The sequence below is a fragment of the Prunus avium genome, chromosome 5, assembly GCF_965620075.1.
Source record: "Prunus avium chromosome 5, drPruAviu1.hap1.1, whole genome shotgun sequence".
In the NCBI taxonomy this organism is placed as follows: Eukaryota; Viridiplantae; Streptophyta; class Magnoliopsida; order Rosales; family Rosaceae; genus Prunus; species Prunus avium.
In genome coordinates, this window is record NC_142288.1 from 27,337,025 (window position 1) to 27,362,106 (window position 25,082).

The 25,082-nt window shown below is 37.0% G+C and overlaps 4 protein-coding genes across 5 annotated transcripts; 2 read left to right on the forward strand and 2 right to left on the reverse strand.

The window, feature by feature from the left end:
* Positions 1-695: 695 nt before the first annotated feature.
* On the forward strand, positions 696-4,236 carry TRZ1 (tRNAse Z1). 2 transcript variants are annotated; one of them, XM_021952690.2, is made up of 8 exons: positions 696-1,122; positions 2,016-2,178; positions 2,289-2,359; positions 2,470-2,565; positions 3,070-3,183; positions 3,278-3,346; positions 3,468-3,542; positions 3,621-4,236. In XM_021952690.2, the coding sequence occupies exons 1-8, from the start codon at positions 874-876 to the stop codon at positions 3,693-3,695; spliced, it is 912 nt and encodes a 303-aa protein (XP_021808382.1). In that variant the 5' UTR covers positions 696-873; the 3' UTR covers positions 3,696-4,236. The 2 variants fall into 2 exon arrangements, with proteins under 2 accessions (XP_021808382.1, XP_088109702.1); XM_088253576.1 differs by lacking the exon at positions 3,070-3,183.
* Positions 4,237-4,623: 387 nt separating this feature from the next.
* On the reverse strand, positions 4,624-6,178 carry LOC110752093 (uncharacterized). The gene is made up of 2 exons (XM_021952688.2): positions 6,019-6,178; positions 4,624-5,925 (listed from the first exon to the last, which is right to left on the reverse strand). The coding sequence occupies exon 2, from the start codon at positions 5,913-5,915 to the stop codon at positions 4,737-4,739; it is 1,179 nt and encodes a 392-aa protein (XP_021808380.1). The 5' UTR covers positions 5,916-5,925; positions 6,019-6,178; the 3' UTR covers positions 4,624-4,736.
* Positions 6,179-6,999: 821 nt separating this feature from the next.
* On the reverse strand, positions 7,000-13,101 carry ALDH12A1 (aldehyde dehydrogenase 12A1). Its single transcript, XM_088253499.1, has 16 exons — positions 12,815-13,101; positions 12,244-12,323; positions 11,837-11,940; positions 11,512-11,579; positions 11,254-11,311; positions 11,043-11,156; positions 10,616-10,699; positions 10,400-10,504; positions 9,874-9,987; positions 9,566-9,697; positions 9,382-9,471; positions 8,450-8,539; positions 8,160-8,369; positions 7,779-7,889; positions 7,402-7,481; positions 7,000-7,316 (listed from the first exon to the last, which is right to left on the reverse strand). Exons 1-16 carry the CDS (start codon positions 12,898-12,900, stop codon positions 7,178-7,180), a joined length of 1,665 nt encoding a protein of 554 aa, XP_088109625.1. The 5' UTR covers positions 12,901-13,101; the 3' UTR covers positions 7,000-7,177.
* A 7,641-nt stretch (positions 13,102-20,742) lies between these two features.
* LOC110752057 (WRKY transcription factor 72B-like) lies at positions 20,743-24,524 on the forward strand. Its single transcript, XM_021952644.2, has 5 exons — positions 20,743-21,142; positions 21,598-21,681; positions 22,240-22,875; positions 22,988-23,101; positions 23,223-24,524. The coding sequence occupies exons 1-5, from the start codon at positions 21,005-21,007 to the stop codon at positions 24,300-24,302; spliced, it is 2,052 nt and encodes a 683-aa protein (XP_021808336.2). The 5' UTR covers positions 20,743-21,004; the 3' UTR covers positions 24,303-24,524.
* Positions 24,525-25,082: the final 558 nt, after the last annotated feature.

Genomic DNA, 25,082 nt, shown 5'->3' on the forward strand with positions numbered 1-25,082 from the left:
ATATTGAATTAGTTCATTTTTTAGTTGTGTCATTTTTGTACCGAAATGGTACCGATACCGACACGGTACGGTATGGTACGGTACCAATTTTGACAAACGATAATCCCATACCGTACCATACCGATTTAAATTTCCGGTATCGGTAGCGGTACGGGCTCAATACCGTACCATACCGTACCGTGCCCACCCCTAGTAATGACCGTCCTGTTGTTAATTATTTAGATTGTTATTTGCTTAATTGGTAATTAATAGAAAAGTGGAAAGTTTGTTGGATTAATTAATAGTAAATCAGGAAAAATCTTATTAAAGCATTGTTTCTATCTCATAATAATGTCATTAAACAAATATAAAAATAAATAGTTAATTATAGTTAAACTCATGTACATATGTCGCCTTTTGAGAAGCGTGGTGAGGGTACACCTTGGATTAAAGTGGTGAGCAAAAATGTTTTCCCTTAATTAGCCAAAGCCTAGATATAAATCATATTTCGACCAAAAAAAGATATAAATCATATAATATAAATTCATTTGATCCTTTCAAATCTTATAAAATTTTATTATATAAATCTTTTAAAATCTGAAAAAAAAAAATTATGATTATAGAAATCCATAAATAAAATCTTACAAGTCATTACATTTTTAAATAATCTTTTAAAATACACTGGACTTATTTATCCTGAAATAGTATTTTAAAATTCCAATTGAATACGCCCCTAATTTGCTGTTTCACTCCAGGCGCTTGGCTTAATTGACGAGCGGCAAACTCCGTTGAAAGAAACCAGTTTTCCTCCTCTCAGAAAGTTTTGAGAACTTCATATATCTCTCCTCAATCACCCTCCTCTGCTTTCAGGTTCTTGTTCTTGGTTAGTCTATTATGACTGGAAGTAGAAGCAGAGACTCTGAGAAAGTCACGCAGAAACCCAATTCAGACTCAGACCCAGCTTCAAAGAAAGCCAGAGGCTTGACCATTGAAGGCTACCCAGTTGAAGGTTTGTCCATTGGAGGCCATGAAACCTGCATAATCTTCCCGACTCTTAATTTGTCTTTCGATATTGGACGCTGCCCACAGCGTGCTATCTCCCAGGACTTCCTCTTCATCTCTCATGCTCATATGGATCACATTGTACGTACGCATACCTTTCTCATCTCCTCTCTCCTTATTTGCATTTTGGGTTCTTTCTAAATACCTGTTTATATTTATGGGTTTTTGTTTTCATTTAATTTTTCTCTTTGACGAATGACAAGTTTTGTTTTCCCTCGATTTGCTGATGTTCGTGTTTTCTTCTATGCACTTGTGATGGTGGAAGATTTTAGTTTGGTATCTAAAAATAATTGCTTTCAGTCATTGAAGCACTTGAATGGTACAATTTGACATGAATTCGGGCTACTTTGCTGACTTGGGTAACTTTTTCAGTTTGGTAGAAGTGCGTATATTGTATTTAGTAAATATTTAGTAAATGAGAGATTGGTTTTTCTAAGGCTGCTAAAGGATAGATACTGCGTGATTGTTCATGATTTTTTTGGAATATTTTCTACACATACAAATTGTCATGATAATTTGAGGAGTTAAATTCAAAGCTTAACTATGTTAGATACTGGTAAAAAAATAATGAAATCTTCTAATGATTGGATGTACATCTAAATTTTTAAGGAACTAGCATGTATATGAAGATATGTGAGTGGAAAGCCTAAGGTTTCTGATGGATATGGGGCTCGGTGTTATTAAATGGTTTTGTGTTGAGGGGTGTGGAATCAAATGGATTCAAGGCTAATAGTATTTCTCTCAATGTAAATTAGTCCCAGAATCCATGGTGAAGTTCCAAAATATCTTAAACTATAGTTAGAACCCGCCACATCGCAGAAACCCAATAAAACGGAAAAGAGACTAAAATGGGTCATTATCTCATCATTTGATTTCCCTAAGCACCGTGTGTTGGTGGATCCCTTTCATTGACCAATATCTGACCATGGCCAATGTTTCTGCACTTCTACTTATGATTCACATCTATACGACAGGGAGGACTTCCCATGTATGTCGCAACCCGTGGATTGTACAGTATGAAGCCCCCAACAATCATTGTACCCACATGTATAAAAGAAGATGTGGAACAACTTTTTGAGGTGCACAGAAAAATGGACCAATCAGAGCTGAATCATAATCTAGTTGGCTTGGATGTTGGTAATCTCTGATTGCTACTCAAATTGATCCATCAAATGACAACTTTTCTTCTTGTGCCCTCTACTTGCAGAATGGATTTCCTGTTTATCTTATGCAATTTATGTTTGCAGGAGAAGAATTCTATCTGAGAAAGGATCTCAAAGTAAAAGCTTTTAAGACTTATCATGTAATACCAAGTCAGGTATCCTAATTATTTGTAATATGTTATGTTTTGGAATTCTATTAAGACTGATCAATAACTTATGTTGAGATTTACCGAAGGACTAACTGGCTATGAATGATATATGACAGGGTTATGTTGTATACTCTATAAAACAGAAACTTAAGCAGGAGTACATTGGCCTTTCGGGGAATGAAATTAAAAACTTGAAATCATCAGGTGTTGAGGTGGGTCTTGAAAATCCTATATAACTGTGTTTTTGGTTTCTTCTTTATGCTACTTGATTGCACTTTTTTCATTGGTAAGTACCGATTGATTTTCCTTTCTTTGTTTGAACGGTGTCTTGTATTTGAGATAATTATTAAGGAGCTGGATGTACCAACAAGGAGATCTAGCTGCCTTACAAATGTGATTAAGGGGTTGGATGAGGTTCGGGTAACTCTTTGGTTCCATTTCTATTGAAAGAAAACGAAGGAGAAGATGAAGGGAGGGAAGAGAAGAAAAAATGTGTTCTATGATATGGAAAAATATTTACCCTCAAATTCATAGTTACAACTCTTTGGTTTTATGTTGTCAATTTTACACTTTAGACATTTTTGGTTTGAAAGCTCCACTAACCATTTCTGAACAACCTCAAATAATTATCCTATTTTCATGTGTTGTTTTTTTCAAAGTTTCACCGCTCCACTAACCTTTTTTTTTTTTTTTTTTTGGGTTTATCTTATTTGCAGATTACAAACACTTTTACAGAACCTCAAGTGGCTTTTACAGGAGATACCATGTCTGACTTCATAACTGACAGTAGTAATATTGATGTGCTGAAAGCAAATATTCTTGTTGTGGAGGTGCATTACTTGTTTAGAGTTTCTGGCATGTGTGAGGCTAATAGGCTATTATAAATGGTTTGTGTATTATACTTGTTTCCTAAATCTTATGCAGAGCACCTTCGTAGATGACTCAGTTAAAGTGGAGCATGCAAGAGAGTACGGACACATGCATCTATCCGAGGTTCATCTCCAGAGTCATTAGATTTCTTACTGCTTGCCTTCTTCAAACTCCGATTTATCATGTATCCATCTAGGCTCCTCACAATATTTGATCTTGTCATATGTGGATGGCTTTTTTCCAGATAATTAGTCATGCAGAGAAGTTTGAAAACAAAGCAATTCTTCTTATTCACTTTTCAGCTCGGTACACAGTAAAGGTATGGTGGTCTGGCTCATTGCTGTTTTGTGTCTTTGTCATCATTGAACTTTTGACATTCGTACTTGTGTTTTACCAGGAAATTGAACAAGCTGTATCAGTGTTGCCTTCTCCTTTGGCAGGCCGAGTTTTTGCACTTACAGAAGGTATTTGATGGCAAGCCAGTCAGCTTCTGTTGTTGGTTCTTTATTTGGAGAAACTCTAGTTGGGGACACCCTTTGTTTTTAGGACTAATAAAAGAGCATAGGGTGTTGTTTGATTGACTGAACAACCTCAATAACATTCTCAATTAGTCTCCTGAATTGCATGGCTAGAAGATAAAGCTAAGAGTGCAAATTAACGAAGCAAATTACATGTGGACTCGTTTGGTTGCTCGGCCCGAACTAGATTGGAATTGAATCCAAAGCAGCCCTCATGAGTATCATCCCTCTAGATGAGACTTGTAAGACACTATGTTGAATTCGTCTCCATTTTTCATGACATTAATTTTGGCCACTGAAGTTTGTGTGCTGAAGACAAGCATATGCCATGAGGAAACTCTGACAGGCAATCTTCAGCATTACGATAAATGAGTGCTAGAACATATACTTAGGCCTATGTGGATTTTATTTGCTTATTGGCTGTTCCACTTGTATAAATCCCATGTATCTAATCAAGATTAAAGAGCTGGGCAAGCCAGTGTTGATTTTCAGTCATACTCAATTTCATTGATGTTATTTAAAGAACTTCGTGTTGATTTTCATTGCACGTAGCAGTGAGATGGTGCCCCAATGTTTTATATTCATTTTGATTTTCACGGTTGTTTGGTGCCTCTTAATGCATTTACTACAGAGTTTACTGCCCTTGGATAACGAAGGCTATAATTCAACTAGATTTTATTTATTAGTCTTGGTTTTCATGGATAGAGGTTTTTCTTTTTGTATTCTTAGTTTGGTTAACGGTAAAACATAAATTATACGCTTCAAAGAAAGGGGAGGGATATGACCACAAAAAAAAAAAAAAAAAAGGAAAGGGGAGGGGATAATTGAGCTGTTCAAAAAAAAAAAAAAATTACAAATCAAATACGATCATCCATCTCAAAATGCACACCAACAAAAGAATCATGAACATTAGAACTTTATAGTTACTGCAATTCATTCTGTAAAAAAAATTCCATAGTACAATTCAAAAAGAACATTGATGAAGCACAGTGGCCTTAAACTTCAGCCTTCAACGTATCAGCTGCACTGGCCACAGAACAGCAGAACCTTGCTTCCAAGGTCAAGGATGCAACCACTTCGTTTATAGATCTCAGCTCGTCATGAAACTCCGGATGCAACACCAATGCAGAGTAATTCTCATCCAGCAGCACCCCAATGCATTTCGCAACATCTTCAAGTTTAGGAACCCAATCACAAGCCTTCAAACCCAATGCTGTTGATGCCTTGTGACAGGGACCTACCTGAGGAAACCTCTCATACTTCTTCAGCCACTTCCCCAGATACCGGAGTAAACTCTTCATCTCTCTCCCACTCAACTTACTGATCGCGGCCGACAACATCACTTCATCAAGATTCTTTGATGCCAAGAGATAATGCAGGCAAAGTTCTGCAGAAGAGAACCCATCATATGCCACCATAAGCAAAACTGCAGCCTCTTTCGCAATGCTTAGTTTCTTCCCCGAGAGAGTCTTATCAGTGGCCTTCTCAGCAGCTGACAAGGCTTGGCTCTCCCATTCCTTCCTCACATCCACAATGCTAGTATAACCATCTTTAGGTGGATCAAGAAAGTACTTCAAGATCAGGAGCAACTCAGATGACCCAAGATCAGATGCATGCTTAACACAAAGACAAAGCAAATCTGACCTCCTCTTTGCCACAACTTTTGGAACCAAATTCTGATAACAAGAATTTGGCAAAAGCCCATTTGCAATCAAACTACCTACCAATTCCCAAATCTCCAAACCAACGCAGGCATCCAAAACCAAACCAGCAACATCCTTGCCCATGAAAGACCCAACTTTCTTCATCAAAATCTGGGTGTACCCATCATTAGACGAATCAACCCCAATCGAAATCCCAACTTTTTCCCTAATACTCTCAAGAAATGGATTCAAGGTTGCCAAAAACTCAGCTTTAGCAAAATTATTCCGGTTTTTGAGCTTCTTTTTAAGCTTGGTGAAGAATTTCTTCCCCAACTCGATGATCTCAGAGTCGGTTTGTGAAATTTGCCATCCGCTCATGGGGATTGCAACTGACATGGGATTTGGGTCATCAAGTTTGGGCGTCAGTTTGGCAAAAATAGAATCTGGGTCAAGAACAATGGGGTAGTCTGATGGGGCATGTTGAGTTTGAGATTTGGCGGAGGCCTTTGCAATGACTTCGAGCAACGACATGACTGAAAATCTAAAAGCACAAACGAAAAGGAAAGAATATATATGAAGCTATGCTTAAAAATTAGAAAGAAGAAAACAGGAAAACAGATTTACGTGAGCTTACAAGGAAAGGGATACAGATGGAAGTGCGGGCCTGAAGAAGCGAGGAGCTTTCCGCCTAAGTGCGGCGGCAGCAAGAGCAGAGAGATGGTAGGCTAACGCCAAGTTGTTGAGCAGAAAAACAGAGGTTGAGCAAGGGTTTTAGTTCGCAAAGCTGAAGAAGAAAAAATGGGGTTTATGACTCGTTTTAACTAATATGGGCCACTTTGATAAAGAAAAAGCCCAATAGGGGCCAGTGTTGGGCTTGGACGTCAGGCCCATTTAATCTTTAAGGAGTGAGACTGTGAGACCCAAAAACAAGGTACAGACCAATCTAGTTCTTGTTTTTCTTAGGGGTGTACAAGATCCAATACAATCCGTCCAAACCGACTGATTTAATTTAATTTCAATAGATTTCAATGATTTGGCGGATTAGATTGGATTCATAATTTTCAAAACAACATGATTGGATTAGATCCATACTTTTCAAAAGCCACAAGTTATGTTTAATATATTATATAATCAAAACAATTTTCTTTAATATTTTATTTATATTTTATGTTTACGTCTATTAATATGTTTGATTAGATTAAACCTAAAGATAAATATTTAATATTTCATTATTTCCTTTTTTTCATTATCAAAACAAATCATTCAATCCAATCCAATATTAATTAGATCAGATCGAATCAAATTTAAACAAATAATATAATTGGATTGGATTGAAAAAATTACAATCCAATCTACATTGGATCGGATGTGGATTGATTAGTATAGAACTATGTGTGATGTGTGCAGTTGGGGGAAGACTTGAATTATCAGTTTCTTATATGGAAAAAAATAGCACTTCAATTTTTTCTTTTTAAATTTTTTGGGTTCTTTGGATACAATTAGAAGAAATCATGACTACATGGCCACAGCATTTCTCTCTCTCTCTCTCTCTCTCTCTCTCTCTCTCTCTCTCTCATATTATCATAGAAGGGAAAGAAGAAAAGGGGACAATTAATCAATTAGAAGGCTTGGGAAGAAAATCCCTTCATTTTATTGCATAACTGAGAAATGTCTAAGGGTCAACGGTAGCTACTATGTGCAGCATCAGCAGATGTGTCAGAACCTACAACTACATGCTTGTTCACATCGAACGGAAGGCCCCGTGTTCATCTCATCTGGTCCATAATGACTCTCTAAGTAGAAGGTGGAATTTCCCACTGCTTCGGAAGTGGACCAACATCATAGATGATTTCTCTATGGCATGACCAGACGAGCTTTATTGCTTCTGGGGTCCCAATGCCAGCTCCCCTTGGGTCTCCAGCTGGTCCAAACCTGTCACAAACCATCATTCGACATATTTAAGCACTCGGAAACCTTCACATGAAGTATGAAAAAGTTTAAGAAATTTTGTACTGACCAGTGATTCTGTGGAGCTCCAGTTGTTCTTGCTCTCAGTCCAGCATAAGTAGTCCCATTTACTGAGTTCCCAATAACTTCCTGCAAATAGACTTTCAGAATAAGTATTTTTTTAAAAATGTACAAAGTTGATTCAATATCCATCCTTTTAGGAAGAAGTGAATCGATAAGCTTTCACCAAAAGACTCGCCAGGTAGGTTTCAAATGAAATGCTCATGAGGTGCATTAGTTTGTATTAAGTCCATTCTAAAGCATATAATAGCTAACTTTAAGAACTTCTTAATCCAGAGTTGTAAACTTGTAATGATGTTGAGCATGTCGTTTGACTTAAGAAAAATCTGTGATTGTACAGATATAGAGACAGTGGTCAAATCTTGCCTGTAGAAAGAGTGGATCATTTGAAACAACAGCAGCTGTTAAATGTGCATGCATCCTTTCTACAGCATCCAACACCAGTGGGAGTTGATCACTCCTATAGTCAGTTACAACCTAGGAGCCAGTATGTTAACGTCAGTAGCAAATATAACATAAAAGAAAAAAAGAACACACACACACACACACACGAAATATGCAGCCCAAAATTTTACTCTCTGTGCCCTCTCAAGCACCAACCAATTTCAAATTGTCTACGTTATGAATAATTTGAATGATCAAATACCATTGTCCTCACCACAAAAACTTGCCATTGAATATGATGCAATGAAGTACAGTAATTACCAAAACATGAGAAAAATATAAGGAACTTAGGTAGTGTGTTACCTGAAATGGCCCAAAAATTTCTCTTGTCACAAGGTCAAAATTATTTCCCTTCAGTATTTCTTCAAGTGGAACATAAATGGCTGTAGGTTCTATGGCACCATATATGGGTGGAATGGAATGGTTCTTTAAGGGTTCACCCCCAAAGAGTAGCTTTGAACCTGATATCTGAAGCAATTTATTCTTGTGTTCTAGCATTGTTTCAGTTGTGACCTGCAACAACATAAGTGTGTAAAGAGATATGTTGTTAAATAACTTAAATTAGTACAGAACGGGACAAGTAGCGTCCTTACTGTAAGGGCAGGGCCAATGGTTAAATCTTCTAAGTTCCTTCTCTCAGCCAGATCTTTCATTTTGGATAGAAGTGAAGTCTTAGACCAGTTCTGCATAAGAATATGAAAAAGTAATCAACGAAAAAGGAAAAAAGATGTTGACAGCTTGTTGATTGAAATTCAAAATGTCCAAGTCTCAACAATAATAGCCTACTAGAAACCCCACTGATGGCATGTAAGCCGCAGAACAGGATGTAAGACAGATATCTCCTCAAGATAACCACTTAGTATGCTTGACTGTAGGGTCTTAATATTGGACTTCTCATTAACCAATAAAAGGGGACATCCTAAAATCTCTACTGTGGATCAAAACCAATTAGCCTTTCATCTGTCCATTGTTTTTGGCAATGATCTATGACAAAATTATCATCCAAATTGTTGCTGCAACATCTCAAGGTACACCTATATCGAGGAACATACGCAACTGTAAGCACCTTGAGCCACTACTACTCACGACTACTCCAAGTCTCCACCTTAAATGAATTTCAATTTTGCATCATACCATCCATCATCATCACATGACCTATAGAAGAATAATCATCCTACTTGTTGCTACAACATTTCAAAGGCACGTGCAACTCTGAGCACATGGATATGCACCTCCACCTCAAGCCGCAACTCACGCCTGCACTACCTTGACTGACTTCCAATTCTGCATATTATAACCATGCTGATACAACACCTACACCAACTAACTGGGGGCCTAGTTCACACCTTGCACCCTAATTTAACCATCTGGTGAGCTGGTGTGTACTTTTTACCTTGAAAGGTCTCAGTCCCAGTTAAAACTCCTAACACATTAGTTGATGTGAGACTACTATATTTGATCCACACATATGAATAACAATCTCAGCAGGACTGTAAACATAAGGTTTAAAATTAGAGAGGCTTACCTCGTGTATGAAGAGCATCGATTGTGCAGAGCACTTCTGACCACTGCATGCATATGCATCCTGATCACAGACCCATGCAACATAGTCTTCCTGCCACATAAACGAAAACAGATAACTCAACAATGGATGTTACTCTACCAAGAGAGAATTGTATAATCTAAAAGATAAAAATTTTGTAAGAAACCTCCTGAACATCAGGCCCTAAGATCTTCCAGTCAAATCCTGCATCTTCCAACTTAACACGACCCTTCAAGTCTAGAGCTAATTTTTCTGCCACTCTTGAGCTACCAGTGAAGAGGGTCATTCGTGTATTTGCCTGTTGAAGCAATAGTAGTAAAATATTTCAATATTGTGCAAGTTATTTCAATTTGCACCTCATAAGTTAGTAACATAGCATCGACGAACTGCAAATATGTGGAGGAAAGCTATGAGCAGTCTCTTTTCTAAATTATAATACGCTGCAAATACTTTAATATTGTACTTTGAACCAACCTCCAATAGTAGCTTGTTCATTGTCTTCCCATCAGAATTGATGAACTCAACATCCTCTATTGGTAACCCACAGTAATGAAGCAGCCTCATCATTTGCTCCATAACAATGCTTACCTACAAAAGAAAATGTTTGGTCAACAGTTTACCTATCCGCGCAGAGAAAGATCACAAAGGGCTACATGACAAACACAAAATCTAAAGGCTTGCTAGTAAAGGGTTTCCAATAGATCAAACAAAGCCAAGAAAAAAAAAATTAACTTGTGGAAAGAGGTTTCGACTCAGAAATTAGTCGACCAATGACTATCTAGGCACATGCATCATACTCTCTCTCCCCCACAGTTTTAATTATATCCAAAGTAAAGATGCTTCTTTCTTTTTAAATATATACACATGTTGTTTTTATCTGCTCAGTTGCAAACATATATTAACCACTGGACTGGTAAACCAACGATTATAACAGACATCAAATGTCATGTTAAAGAACGATAAACTATACCACCCACCAACAGAAATTAAACTGGAATACCTTGCTATCCACTTTGAGGATTGGTTTGTTACCCATATAAAGTGCACCCATCAACTGAAGTACAGGAATTTCTAGAGGAAAATTAAAGGGAGTAACAATTGCCACCTGCAAGAAGATTCTTTCAGATGTCCAATTATGAAAATAACAAAATTTGTATGAAAAGCTTAAGATTTCGGGGTGCAAACAAAAATTAAGTATGTTCAAACATATACTTACAGGACCATAAGGCCAACGAAAACCATGGCTTTGCTGTCCGAGATGATTTCCAGGAACCCCAAAAGACCTTGCTAAGAAGCGGACCTGCCACATATGTGTCAAAAAAGATAGTAGAGAAAGTAGAGAAAGGACTTTATGTGAATTTATATTCCATTACGTAAATGCAATGGAATGTACTGTGCTTAACCCAATAGTATAAATAATACTCTACTCCTGTACTGTGCGGGAGAAGCTAGGGATAAGTGCGACATACAGTTATGGGGCAATTTGGGAAGTACTGCATTGACACTAATAAGTACAGGACCAATCAATTGTATGGCATTCAACTCCAATTAAGCCCCTATCACTCTTCATTCTTTTCTTTTCTCTTTCACATTTTTTACTGAAAACATAAAAGGTGAAGCTGATGTTTGTTTCTGTAGTTTACCTGATCACCAGCAAAATTCTCCAGAAATTTTCGAGTAACATAAACTTCACCAGAAGCCTGCTGGTAACTCTTTGGAGCAACCCTTTGTATTAATCTTGTGAAGAAATCAGAAACCTGAAAGGTCAAAACGTCGAACTGCATCAGTCTTAATTCAAATACTAGACAGAGGTAAAAGAAGAAGAACACTGTCCTTCTGCTGTACACTTGTTACCTTTGGCAAGGAAAGCATGTGAGCTGCCTTTGCAGATATGTCCCCAAACATAAGATACCTGCAATAAATGGTCTATCAGTTGTAATTTTTGTTTCAAATTTTATAGAATATCATCATCAAGTTCTTCAAAAGGGAAAAGTTGATGAAAATATTGTAATCCTCTACGATGATATGATATCTGTGTGAGTAATCTTAGGCAACAAATAATGCCTAAAAAATTGAATGAGGGCAAAGCAACAGAATACAATAAACACAAACCTCTCCGGTGCTTTGAACGGATTGTGAAGACCATGTTTCGGGCACTTGGACAAGCTCTCAACAAACGGCTGCAATAGCAGTCCAACAAATTTAGTTAAGGTGCGCATACAATGACATATAACATGTCAAAGTTTAAGCGAATTGTGTTGCATATAAAGTGAAATCGAAATAGGACATTATGAAAAGACATTACGAACTCTGACAAGTGCCTAAAACATAAGCCAAGATGGGTGCTCAGTTACGCATTATATTCACCGGACAAAGGAAATGATTGATTTGTAAAGAAAGCAAAAGGATACTTGTACACTATAATCTACAGGCATACCTGAATTCCTGTTTCATCTACTTCACAAACTTTAATGAATGGTTCCCCATTTAAAGGATCCAAAATTGTGTTCCATCTAGCAGTTTTCTTCCATTTCCCCTGCACTAAAGAAATAAAACATTTTATTTTAAATATATTCAAATACCAGGTTTCTTTTTTTTCCAGTCGGTTTTAACCTTACTGAGAGGTCCATTGATCATTCTTGAAAAAGATAACAAGGAAAATACAAACAAATAAAAGCAAAATAACTATTCCAAGGAATAACACTTCACGGATCAGGTTATAATTCCTGGTTTTACTCTCCAGTTATACTCCAAGATCAATTACTGTTATGAGTGCAGGACATTATTCATGGGAATCGATTTCCGGTGGCAAATGACACATACTGCTAAAGTGTCGGAACCTACCCAAGTTTAGTACTTCAGCAGGCTGTGAACCAGATATCTCTTCCGCCTCAACGGTTGCAAAGGGTAACCCATGAACAGATCTGCCATAAAACGAGGGAAAACGAAATTGTCAAAAATTATCACTAGAAAGGCCATTATGAATAACACATACAAAATATGTTGTAAAACTCTTCAGTTATATGGTTGAAATCAAAGCTACTACAGAAACATACATCATCAGATAAAGATATTCCACCCCTATCAAAAGTTACATGAATGTGCAGCATGTCTTTAATTGAAATCCAAATGCATTACATTTTCCAGAAGTCGATGGGATGAGAACATGGATCCATTAAATTAAACAGAAACAAGATCTCATGGACATCAATCAATCATCCTAAACGTTGATAATGGAATGCAGAAAGCCCGATTCTTTTTGCATCACAAAGGCAGATATCAATAGATATAAGAAAACCAACACCCTAAGTTGCCTATAACCCTCAAAGCAACACCAACCCAGATATATTTTTACCATTTAAAACAAACCCAAGAACCAAAATCCGTATTTGATGCAGGAAACATATTATTATACCTCGAGATGTTTAATGAACTGAGCCAGCTCAAGGCTGTCTGGGGCGCTCTGGCTCTGAGTTCTCTGCAAACCAGAATCCTATTCATGGTGACCGATGCAACAGAATTAAATGAAATATGATTGGATTTGTCCCTGAGCTATTAACTTCGACCTCTCCTCTTTATATGCCAATCTTAGTTGCAGACTGAATCTCAGCACTCTTGGAAAGCTGCGTGGAGAAAGCTGTCACTCTCACATACTCTTGGATTTTTCTGTTCCTTGATTTATGATTGTACTACTCCACTGAATTCCACGTCACAATGTCACGTAATCACAATCCTGAATTGTAGCATGTAGATGAGACCAGTTGTTTACAGTGGACTCTCATGGCCTCTTCATCACTAAAGATTTCAACTTCCACATGTTCATGATGGGTTGATTCGGATTTGAGTAAAAAATTAAAAAAGTTTCCAATGATCAAGCGGCTGTGGGTTGTGGTTTATAGAAGATGATGGACCTCACCTCTAGACTAAATTTGTGAGAAATGGTCAAGATAATGTTGTTAGACATTGACAGGCAAATCAAGTATCAAGATGATAAGATCATATGCCATAACTGCATAGGTGATAAGGAGGCCAAGAGAAAAGTTCGGTGTCTCAATGCCCACCTCATGGTTTAGCAAGCTTTGGGCTTCATGACCCCAAAAAAAAAAAAAAAAAAACAACCTTTTTCTTCATTGTGGTTTACTTGGCCCAACTCTGTTTCTCTTTAGCTTTTGTTAGTTTTTTGGGCCTTGGCCTCCACAACAGAGAACACCAAAAGAAAAAACAAGGAGAAGAAGAAAATATATGGATCCTCTTCAAGTGAAAATATGTGTTCTCCTCCATTACATGCTGCGCAGAAGGTTCCTTGAGAACCATCAGATGAAGGCTCAGGCACAGGCTTCCGTCGGTGGTCGTAGTTATTTTTGCTTATTGGTTCCAGGTCTAAACAGAGGCATTTGAGGAATATATTATATTTGTCTTCTTTTGTTTGGTGGACTTATAGACGTACCACCGAAATGTAGGTTTTGAATCTGCTCAATGAAGAGAGAAAATTAAAACACCGTGTTGGGTACGGAGTAAAGTTACAAACGAGGTAGATCTTGTTGAAGAAACTTATGAGACATGTTTTGTGCTTCAAGTCGGATGTTTGACCAAATGTTCTTCTTTCCTGCATTATGATCAACCTTTGATTATAATTACCTACGACTATTTTTGTGGAGAAATTAAGTGAGTTTATTGATTGAGATTAAAACATGTAATAATTATCCATGCAGGAAGAAAGATTTCTTAAAATATCCCGGTGGGTTTGATGTTTGACAATTTGACCAACTCTCTAACTGTGTAGGTCCATATTTAACAAATGATAATGAAGACATTTGAGAGCTTGCATTGCCCCACCAAACTTTTTTCCTTTTTTTTTTTTGGTTGGGGGGGTGGGTTGTGTTGGTGTTGTTTATTATCATTGGACTCTGATTCAAATAAAACAATATCTAGTTGAGCAATTTGACTTTCAGTTTCATAATGGAAAAGAATTTGGATCAATGAACATACATTGTTTAGTTGTTTAATCGGTTGGTTCTTCCTTCCTTCATCATGTACGCAAATCTCAGTCTATCTAGCTCGTTGACTTGGAGTCTTAGATCTAACATGCATTGCTAACCACAAAAGGAATGTTAGTTTGAGGGCATTAAGAATCTACATGATTAGTAACATGGTTAGCACGACCACTGCTATACATATATTGCCTAGAGTATTTTTTTAGAGAACTTCGATGGAACAAGGAAAATTTTATTGGTAAAACAAAGAGTTACAACGTGGGGGGATAAAATGCCTAATCCCGACTCAAAGAATCACATAATAGGGCGTCCTCAATTAGATCAGGGGCACCTCAAACTAAATAAAGTTGTCCACATTATGCATAACAAATCGAGCAAGTCAATGCAACACCATTTAATGATATTATGCTTGAAGATAACAACATAAAATCAATTATAATTAAGGACCTATTCAAGTTTTTTCTTTTTGACCCAAAAAAAAAAACTTGAACAACCGATAGGATACTTACAAATATATTTTAGAGGTCTCCCTATTTTAGGAGGTAGAGAGAGGGAGCATGGTTGGAGTTGTATTTTCCCAATTCCTCCCTAAAATTTGTCTAAGAAGATAGTTTAGGGAGCCCATTGTGGATGCTCTTATGCTTGAAGATAACAACGTAAAATCAATTACAATTAAGGACTAGTCAACACCCTGATTCCTATTAAAAATCCCCGAAAAACGGCTTTTGTTTAAAAAGTAAGGGTTTACTAGTGAAAACACGGAGTTTTCCTTTTTGACCAAAAAAAAAAAACTCAAACAATATATTTTTATATATAAAGGACTACACGGGTCATTCGGGAAGTTTTATCCATGGTTGCTATATCGTGACTCCCTTTACAATATGTGTCCTTTATACTCTTTATTCTTTTTATATAATAAAATTATATTGTCTTTTTATAAAAAAGGGCTACACCTACACGGTCTCAATTTAGGATCCGGATCCTCTGCTCTGATTTTCTCTGCCATGATCTGCTATACTTTTGTTCTCCATACGCCACATCATTAAAATTTAATCTAACGGATTTAAAAGTTGACACATCAAAAACTCAATTTACTCCTAATTAAAAAAGAATAAAAAAAACCCTAACACCCAACTAACTGTAGTTAACGTCCTCCTCTTTTTTCTTTTTTTTTTTCTCCTTCTTGCTTCAGGTTCTGTGCTCCTCTCCTTCTTGCTTCAGGTTTTGTCCTCTTCTCTTTATTCAATAGTTAACATCCAAAGCTCTTTTTTTTTCTTCTTCTTCTTTGTTCTGTCCTCCTCTCTTTTTTTTTCTTTTTTTTTCTCCCATACATATTAATTAGGAAGAAAAGGATAGAATTCTTGTCCCGAGGACCCAATACATATTAAAGCTAGATTCGATACACTTACACGGGGGTGAAAAAAACAATTAAGAAAAATGTATTAACCAATAACCTCATGCTGGGTTCGGGGGTGAAAAAAAATAGAAGGGATGAGGGGTCTGTTGGGTGGGGGATTGGCCTGGGAGTGGGGGGTGGTTGTCATGGGGGAATGGGTGGAGAAGAAAACGGCAGGTGGTGGGGAGGGGTGGGTTTTGGGAGAAGAACAGAAAGTGAATAAGGAGAAGAGAAAAAAAAAAAAGCTGGAGGACAGAACGAAGCAAGAAGGAGAAAAAAGAAAAAAAGAAGAAGAAGAGGGTTTAGGACGTTAACTACAGTTAGTTGGGTGTTAGGGTTTTTTTATTCTTTTTTAATTAGGAGTAAATTGAGTTTTTGATGTGTCAACTTTTAAATCCGTTAGATTAAATTTTAATGATGTGGCGTATGAGGAACAAAAGTATAGCAGATCATGGCAGAGAAAATTAGAGCAGAGGATCCGAATCCCTCAATTTATATACCCCAATTAGGTATATATCAAATTTATTACAATTATATATTACCCTCACATATCCATTCCATACAAGCCAAGCATTAAATTTCCTCAAATCAAGTGAATACAACTACAACTCAATCAATGATTGCTAGGGATGATGACACTACTACGTTTTACTATTTGCGCGACGATAGTTTGCGCGACGACAACATATGCGTCGCATATAACACTTTTGCGCGACGGACAATAATATGCGTAGCGCAAAGAATAGCGACGACAAATAGTCGTCGCGCAAAAATATTTAGCGCAACCACACAAACAATCGTCGCATAAACCAAGGGGGAAAAACCGCGAAAGAATATTCTGGCGCCAAACCCTTGCGCGACGACTTTTCTCGTCGCACATGACATCTTAACGCGACAATTATATTTTTCATTATGGTTTTTTATTTCAATTTTAAACATTTTGTCTTGAACTATTTCAATTTATATTATCTTTTCATTATGGTTTTTTATTGCAATTTTATTTTATTACAAAAAAAACATAAAATTTAAACTACATAAAATATAGTTTATTGCAAAAAAAAAAACGTACAATTCAAATATATTTTATTACAAAACAAAACGGTAAAATTAAAATTAAATAAAATTTATACTTTTGCGCGACGACATTTTTCGTCGCGCATTTACAAACGGATAAATAAATTAATTTTGAAAACTATATATTTATTTTTGCGCGACGAAATGTTTCGTCTCTTTAAAGACAATGCGACTAATATTTTTGGTCGCGCGAATAATTAAGAGACGAAAACATTTCGCCGCGCGAAAGTGAACGCGAGTATATACCTCCGTCGCGCATATTTTTGGGACGCGAAAGTGCGACGTGTTTTAATCGTCGCTCTGTTTGTTGCGCGACGAAGACTATATCGTCTCTCTTACTCTCGTGAGACGATTTAGATCTCGTCGCGTAATAATTTTGCGCGACGAATAAGGTGTCGTCGCCATTTCAGGAGTGAGACGATTCAGGTATTGTCGCGCTTATTATGGTGAGACGAATATTGGTGCGACGAATACTTTTGCGTGACGAATAATATGTCGTCGCGCTTTCAGGAGTGAGACGATTCAGGTATCGTCGCGCTTACTATGGTGAGACGAATATTTGTGCGATGAATACTATCCGTCGCTATGTTTGCGCGACTAAAAGTGGTCTTCGTCGCACTCTGCGCGACTCAACCATATATTTGTCGCGCAAAGTCAGTCTTTACGAACTTTGCGCGACGGTTGTTTTATCCGTCGCGCAAATACAATAGCGACTCGATTGTTCGTTGCGCGACTAATTATTCTCCGTCGCGCAAAAGGGTAAATGTAGTAGTGTGAGGAAGGAAAATATTTTTGCTCACTACTTTAACTTAAGGTATATCTTCACCACCCTTCTCAACACTTGACACGTGTCCATTGGCATAACCATAGTTAATTATATGCTTTATATTTATAGAACCATAGTTATGTTAGTAGACACGTGTCAAGTGTTGATGGTAATAAGGGTACACACCTTGGGTTAAAGTGGTGAGTAAAAATACTCCCGATAAGGAAGGGCAGTTTGTGGAGGCTAGGGCAGTGAGGTTTCCATAGGGATGGACACAATTTTGGGTAAACCCGGCCAAACCGTCCCACCCGATTATAAGAGGGTTGGGTTGGTTTGCGTTCGCTTGATAATAAGTGGGTCTTGTGTTCAAAAAATCATAATCCATTATGTATTAGGTTACAGGTTAGAATCAAAACTTAAAAGCAAACATAATTTTGGATTAACTCGACTAAACCACCGACCCAATCACAAAATGGTTGGATTGGCTTAATAATAAGCTGGTCTTGGGCCCAAGAAATCATATAAATCGCTATGTATGAGTTCGATTACGAGTTTAGACCAAAACTGACCCAACCCAACCCAACCCAACGTGTATCCACCCCTAGGTTTCAACATGTGGCCGCTGATATTTTGTGAAGGCCTGCGATTCGTTTAAGATACGAGCAAGGGAGCAAAGTTGGTGGGTGCAAATGCTAAGAATTTGATTCAAGCGCTTGAGACTTGGACAGATTTTGGTTTTTTGGTTGAAGACTGCAATAATCTATTTTCTAGGTTGCAAAATACTCATATTAATTTTGTTTTTAGAGAGGCCAACATAGTGGCCCATAGATTAGCTCGTTTTGCTTTGTCAATTGAAAACTCGTCTTTATAGTATGAGAATTCTCTCGATATCATTCAAGATGTGTTAATTGAGGAACTTGTTGTTTGAATGCATCGATTTCTTTCAAAAAATATATAGATGTGGTTCTCAGTTTTGAAATTTGATCATCAAGTAGTACACTCAGGTTTCAACAGGAAAGTGCATGGAATTGCATTTGAATATAACTTTAAAAAAGAAAAAAAAAATAGCAAACCTCACCTTTTGGGGTTTTAATTAATTATTGATCAAATGCGCGTACTCCAGAAACCCAACTCCCAAGTAATACTTTGATCACAATTGTTGACCTGCTTAATTGTATAACCCCCATCAATGCTAATATAAAAAACCAAGAATCTAGCAGAAGTCTCAAAGTTGCGAAGACTTTTTGTATATGAGTTCTCCCGCAATCCAGTTCATGCAATGCAAAATATACAGGACTGCAATTGAGTTGTTGTAATAAATTATTTGTTGTATGAATGCTTAAATACGTAGTGGAAACCTTCAAATAAAATTAATTTTCCTAGACCATAGTATAGACTAAACTCATAAGCAATTGTGTTACAAGCATTATCTATCTACACGTTACACTAAAATAATGCTTATAAACCCTAACAAGCATGAATAAAGTAGAGACCCTTGACCTATTAGGATGTTATAATACCCGCCCCGTTAGCATCTCAAATCCGAGATAAGGGATTACTCCGTCAGGTCTTTTCGGTCCGGAGCCGGCCGGTAATGGACTATAACTCTAAACTAAGCTAGCAGCAGGTAATTGAAAGCTTATAACATTTCCGTACCAACTATATGAATGAACTCAAAGACATATATCTATCCTTTATGTATAAGTTCATATTGCTTGGTGCATAGCATGTAACGGGAGGGTTTTAATCGACGGTTTCATAGCAAATAAGTTTAACCTAAGATGAAATGATCATGCATCAAATTTTCTCATCCTCGATCGAGATTGATTTGACCACCAAATTAAAGTAATATTCAAACATATTATTATCACGTAGTGTTGTCTCCAAGTCAGGTAGGATGAGATATATATAGCTTGGAATGGACCAAGACAAATTATTAGACGTCAACGGTGTTGATCCCAAGGTTATTCTATATACCTATAGGCTATAGGGGCTGCCCATGGCCGAGTCTTGCGCTTACAAGTGGACTGCTTGCATTTTAAAATTACATATTTAATTTGGGCACATAGGGGTTCAAGATCAAGAGCCATCATGCTTCATATTGCTTTGTTTTTGCTGAGTAATGCTAATGAATTTCAACGGATTTGTTAATAGGATAATTCTTCCTTCGTTTCATTTTTTTGTCAAACAAAATGTCCCCTTAACATGTCAAAGTTTTGAAACACCTAATTTGTAATTCTTGGTAATTGTCGTTCTAATTAAGAAGATAAGATAATAGCTCCTCTCCACTTAATCAGGACCTCTAATTGATATCCTGTCAAACTACAATGCACCGAAAGTGATCCCATCTTTATTTAATCCTTTGAAATTGTGCACAAACATTGACCTCCAAATCTATCTTTGAACAATATTTATCAGCATAAATAATCTCTCTATTCATCATGCTTCATCACTAGTATAGTTTTTATAATGATTCAATTTAAATTTACCATTAAAAATATAGGAATAATACGTTTGCATGCCGTCACTGTCATTTTTTTTAAATACAAAGGCGAAAGAGAGCAAAGATCGAATTCTGACCGTATATATGTTCAAACTTAGCGTGTGAATTGGATGGACGAACGCATAAATTTTGGTATACCTTGGAGAGTTCCACACCTAATTCCAATTCCAGCATGAATTAATCATCGCATTAACGTTAATGAGGTCAAATGCATGGACAAAATGAATCCAAAAGGCAATAATTCTTGAACTGACCACAACATCTTTCCTTACTTTAATTAACACCCATAGTTGACCTGAATCTTATTTTTTTCTTACTAGCTATACAAACCCTAATACCCCACCCCTGAAATAAAATTCCAGCCAATTAATTATTTGACCGTGAACCAATCCCCATGTGACTTTTGCAACGTACGAAACTTCAACTTTGCATATTATACAATTTTGAATTAAGTGGGGACCGAGTTTTGCGGCTTAAAGCCCTTCATCTATCTCTCTCTCTCTGGCATGTTATCGCAAACGTTGACGTTGAATTCTTCTTCTTTTGTTTTCTTCAATACTTTTAAACAAAATTAAAATGAATAGTTGCAGTGTGTGTATATGTTTTCTTCATTGCTGCAATTGGAGAAGGAAGGAGTTGACATTTTGCGTGCCGTGTTTATATAATTTAGGGGATGAATTAATAAATTATATTCAGGCTATAGCTCTCTAAACATATGGAGTTTGAATAATTTCAAGGTCTAAAGGGACGAGTCAAATTCTGCATGCCGTCTATAAAAGAAGAAGAGCAATTGAGGAGGCCCGCAGAATCGAGTTAGCCAAAAGAAGGATAGACAGAAAAAGCAAAAACGAGATAGAAAACTGAAGAAAGCTATGGAGGCTGCTTTGGGAAAGTCCAATTCTCATGGAGGATCAGAAAAGGAAGAGAAGAGACTGGTACTTGAATCTAGCAGTCTTGCAGATCATGATGATCAAGAAGCTGCTGGTAGCAAAGAAGATACTCTTCTCAAAGTAAGTCATATTTACTTCTAATTTTTTGTTCAAAATCTATATTCAGAAAATAATACATGATGAAACTCTTAATTACATGTGGATATCATTAACCTTGTAATTAATTTATGTGTTGAGTACCCACAAAGGAAAAAATTCTATAAATTTTGAAAGATCATTTGTTTTAGATAACTAATACTATTAGTTTGATGAAAATAAGGTGCCTATCCATAGCTATTGCTCAGCTGCTTTTATCCTCATCTTTTGACAAAATTAAGTTATAAATTGATATATTCTTTATGAAATTTTATAAGTACTTTTTTGAGTCAAAGGCGATAGCTTTTTATTGATGTATAGGTTGAAACAAGTACAAAAACCGGGCTTTTAACTTAGCCTTTTATTCTTCATGAAATTTTATAAGTACTTAATTACTAGATCATTAACAATTATTTCTCTTTTAATGATGAAATTTACAGGTTGGAAATGGAAGACCATGCCAGGATAATAACGAGATGAAATCATCCTCACCTACACAGAAAGATTTGGGTAGCAGCAAGCAGGTAATAGAAACTGAAGCCTTTCCCTTTCTTAAAATAAACAGTTTTTGAATGATAGCTGACCGATCTATATATTTTTCTAGTTCGTTTGGATTTCAAATAGATATCTCAAAATATCTATCAGTACTAATGGAGATTTGAAACCATCTCAATCACTGATTTGATTTTTCTTCCCAAGTTTGTCTTCCCACTGAAACGTCAATGTAAAATTATGAATATTATGCGCAAAAGGTTAAGATCATAATTTGAAAGGTATAATATTCATGTGCAGATAAATATTTTCATTATTAGAGGACCTAAAGTTAGGGCAGAAACCAGAGAGCTCTACATGTGATGTTTGGCAATTTAGCTAGTGGTTTGAACTTCCATGAATTGTTACATGGCTGCCTATGAGCTAAGCTTTTGTCTATGATAAACCTTTAATTTGATTAGGAAGACCAACTAACTATTCGTTTAATGATACTTCTCTTTCCAAAGCTAAAAGAGATTTCAAGTTTGAATATTACGAAATACTGTTCACTCATCAATATAAACTTTTCTAACTTATGCTGAATTGAACAGATATCAACGACGAGTAATACGAAGGTGGAACCTGATCATTCAATGGCATCTACTTCATCAAGTCGAAAGGAACAGGATTATCAGCTTGAATCTGCTAGAGCTGAAATGGGTGAGGTTAGAGAAGAGAATCAAAGGCTGAAGAAGTACTTAGATCGGATAACAGACGAGTACCAGACACTTCAAATGCAGTTGTATGACATTCAAGAAAAAGCAAACAAGTCCAAGGATGTTACAATTGCTAGTACTAACAATATTCATAACCATCAAGACGAGGAATCCGAGATGGTCTCACTCAGCCTTGGATCGTTTTCTAGCAGACCCAGAAAGGGTGAAAAGAACAAAAACCGTAGTACTAGTAGTCAAGGGAAAGAAAATGAGTCAGATAGAGAAAGCTTGTCTTTGGGGCTAGACTGCAAATATGAAGCACCTAAATCAAGTGCTACAACTACTGAAGTGCCTTTATTGAATTCAAGCCCTGCAAGCAGCCTTGAAGAGGTGCCCAAGGAAGAAGCAGGTGAGACCTGGCCACCTAAGAAAGTTCTCAAGACAGCAAGAAGTGTAGAAGATGAAGTTGCTCAACAGAACCCAGTGAAGAAAGCTAGGGTTTCAGTGAGAGCCAGATGTGATACCCCAACGGTTAGTCCACATGCAAAAGTGAAATTAATTAAAGATATATATATATATATAGCTAGCTAGATGTAGCCAGGCATGAGATTTTACTAACAAAATATAATGTATTTGGACACAGATGAATGATGGATGCCAGTGGAGGAAATATGGACAGAAGATTGCAAAAGGAAATCCATGCCCTCGTGCATACTACCGTTGCACCATTGCACCATCATGTCCTGTACGGAAACAGGTGAATATTTATGCACCTTATTTGGCAATGAACACATCACCTGTCACATAATATGATGCACCATGTAGTTTAAAAATATATTGTACATATGTTAATTTTTTTGGTTTGTAATTAATTTCAGGTACAAAGATGTGCGGAGGACATGTCCATCTTAATCACCACATATGAAGGAACACACAATCACCCACTTCCTATGTCAGCCACAGCTATGGCTTCCACCACCTCGGCAGCCGCTTCCATGCTATTATCCGGCTCATCATCGTCAGCCCGATCTGGCCTGAACCCATCAGTTGGGGCCACCACAACTGCTGCTCACGATCTTCATGGATACAATTTCTATCTCTCTGATAACTCAAAATCCAGATTCTTCATACCCAACTCTTCATTGTCATCTTCTCTTCCAACAATCACCTTAGACCTCACTTCAAACCCACCACCACCATCATCATCCTCTAATGCCTCGTCCCATTTCAATAAATTTTCTTCTTCATCAAATTCTTCTCACCAACTATACCCTCCCACCAGCCTCAACTTTGGTTCTAATTCTGAATCCAACACCAACATGTCATGGAGCAATGGGTTCCATTCTTATGGGGCTCAATTACCGCCATACAATATCAACAACAAGAACCAAAGTGGATCACTAAGTAGTCTTGGAATTAGGCAACAGCAGCAGCCTCTACAAAACAATGTATACCAAAACTACATGCACAAGAATAATCTTAACCCAACTCCTCCTCCTCATCCTTCTCAAGGAGCATCTCCTCATCAGTTTCAACCAGACCCCATTGCTGCTGCAACCAAGGCAATCACAGCTGACCCAAGTTTCCAATCTGCATTAGCAGCTGCACTTTCTTCAATCATTGGCAGCAACAGTAATGTTGGGACAGCTGGCACTACTGGAATGCTAGGCAACAACAACAATCAGGCTGGTGGTGGTGACAATATCAATATGGCTCAGAAATTCAAATGGGGTGACCAATTTGCTGGAAGTACAACTACTTCTTCTTCTCCATACCTTCAAACGCAGATAGGGAACAATAGTACCATTGGATGTGCATCAAGCTATTTGAACAAAACGACTTCTGCGAATTCGCAGCCCGGGAGCTTGATGTTTCTGCCACCTTCATTGCCATTTGCAAGTGCCCCCAAGAGCGCATCTACGTCTCCTGGTGACACTAGAGATCACAAAAGTTTATAGTTTTTTTTGGAATATATGTTTGTTAATTTGTAATCAAGCAAGAATAGAGGCAATTAATTCAACCAAGACAATTAAACTGAGTTTGATTTTGTGTATTATTAGATTTCTTTTTTTTTGTTCTTCTAAGTATACAGTTGTGATGGTATATGTTGTAAATTGTAATTGACCATGGATTAGTTGACATAAGCTTTGATGTTTAAGTATGCTTTAACTCTTAATCACTTTGTTAACATCCTTAATAAAAACACTGCATTGATCCTGCAGTGGTCATTTTCAGTGACACTGCATTGCCGACCATTTTATATTCTTTAGCTATTAGAGACAAAATTTATGGACCCACCCCCCTCCATATTGTAGTCAAAGTACGTCAAATACTACTCTCTAAATTATTGTTTTGTAGGCTCCGTCTAAAATTTACCATCCTCATCCAATTATTAGGTCACAATTTAATCGATCAATATGTTCTGCAGGGCCCAGGATCAATGTATCTACTTGTAAAAGCCAAACCAAGCCCCCCTTAATTAAGTTCCTTTCCTGATGCTCTGCATAGTTTTTTCCAGCTAGCTCCTGAAATATATTCTGTAAATAAAGAGACAAAAAGGGAGCATCATGAAATGACAACAAGGGCTATATGATTGGTATGTCATGAATGCAATGTGATTATATTTTGTAAAGAGTAAACTATGTACGGTTAGTTAGTGGCTATGAAAATGAGTGATTATCAATTGTTATAATACGTAGGTTTTTCGTAATCACACATACATAATAAACAATAAACAA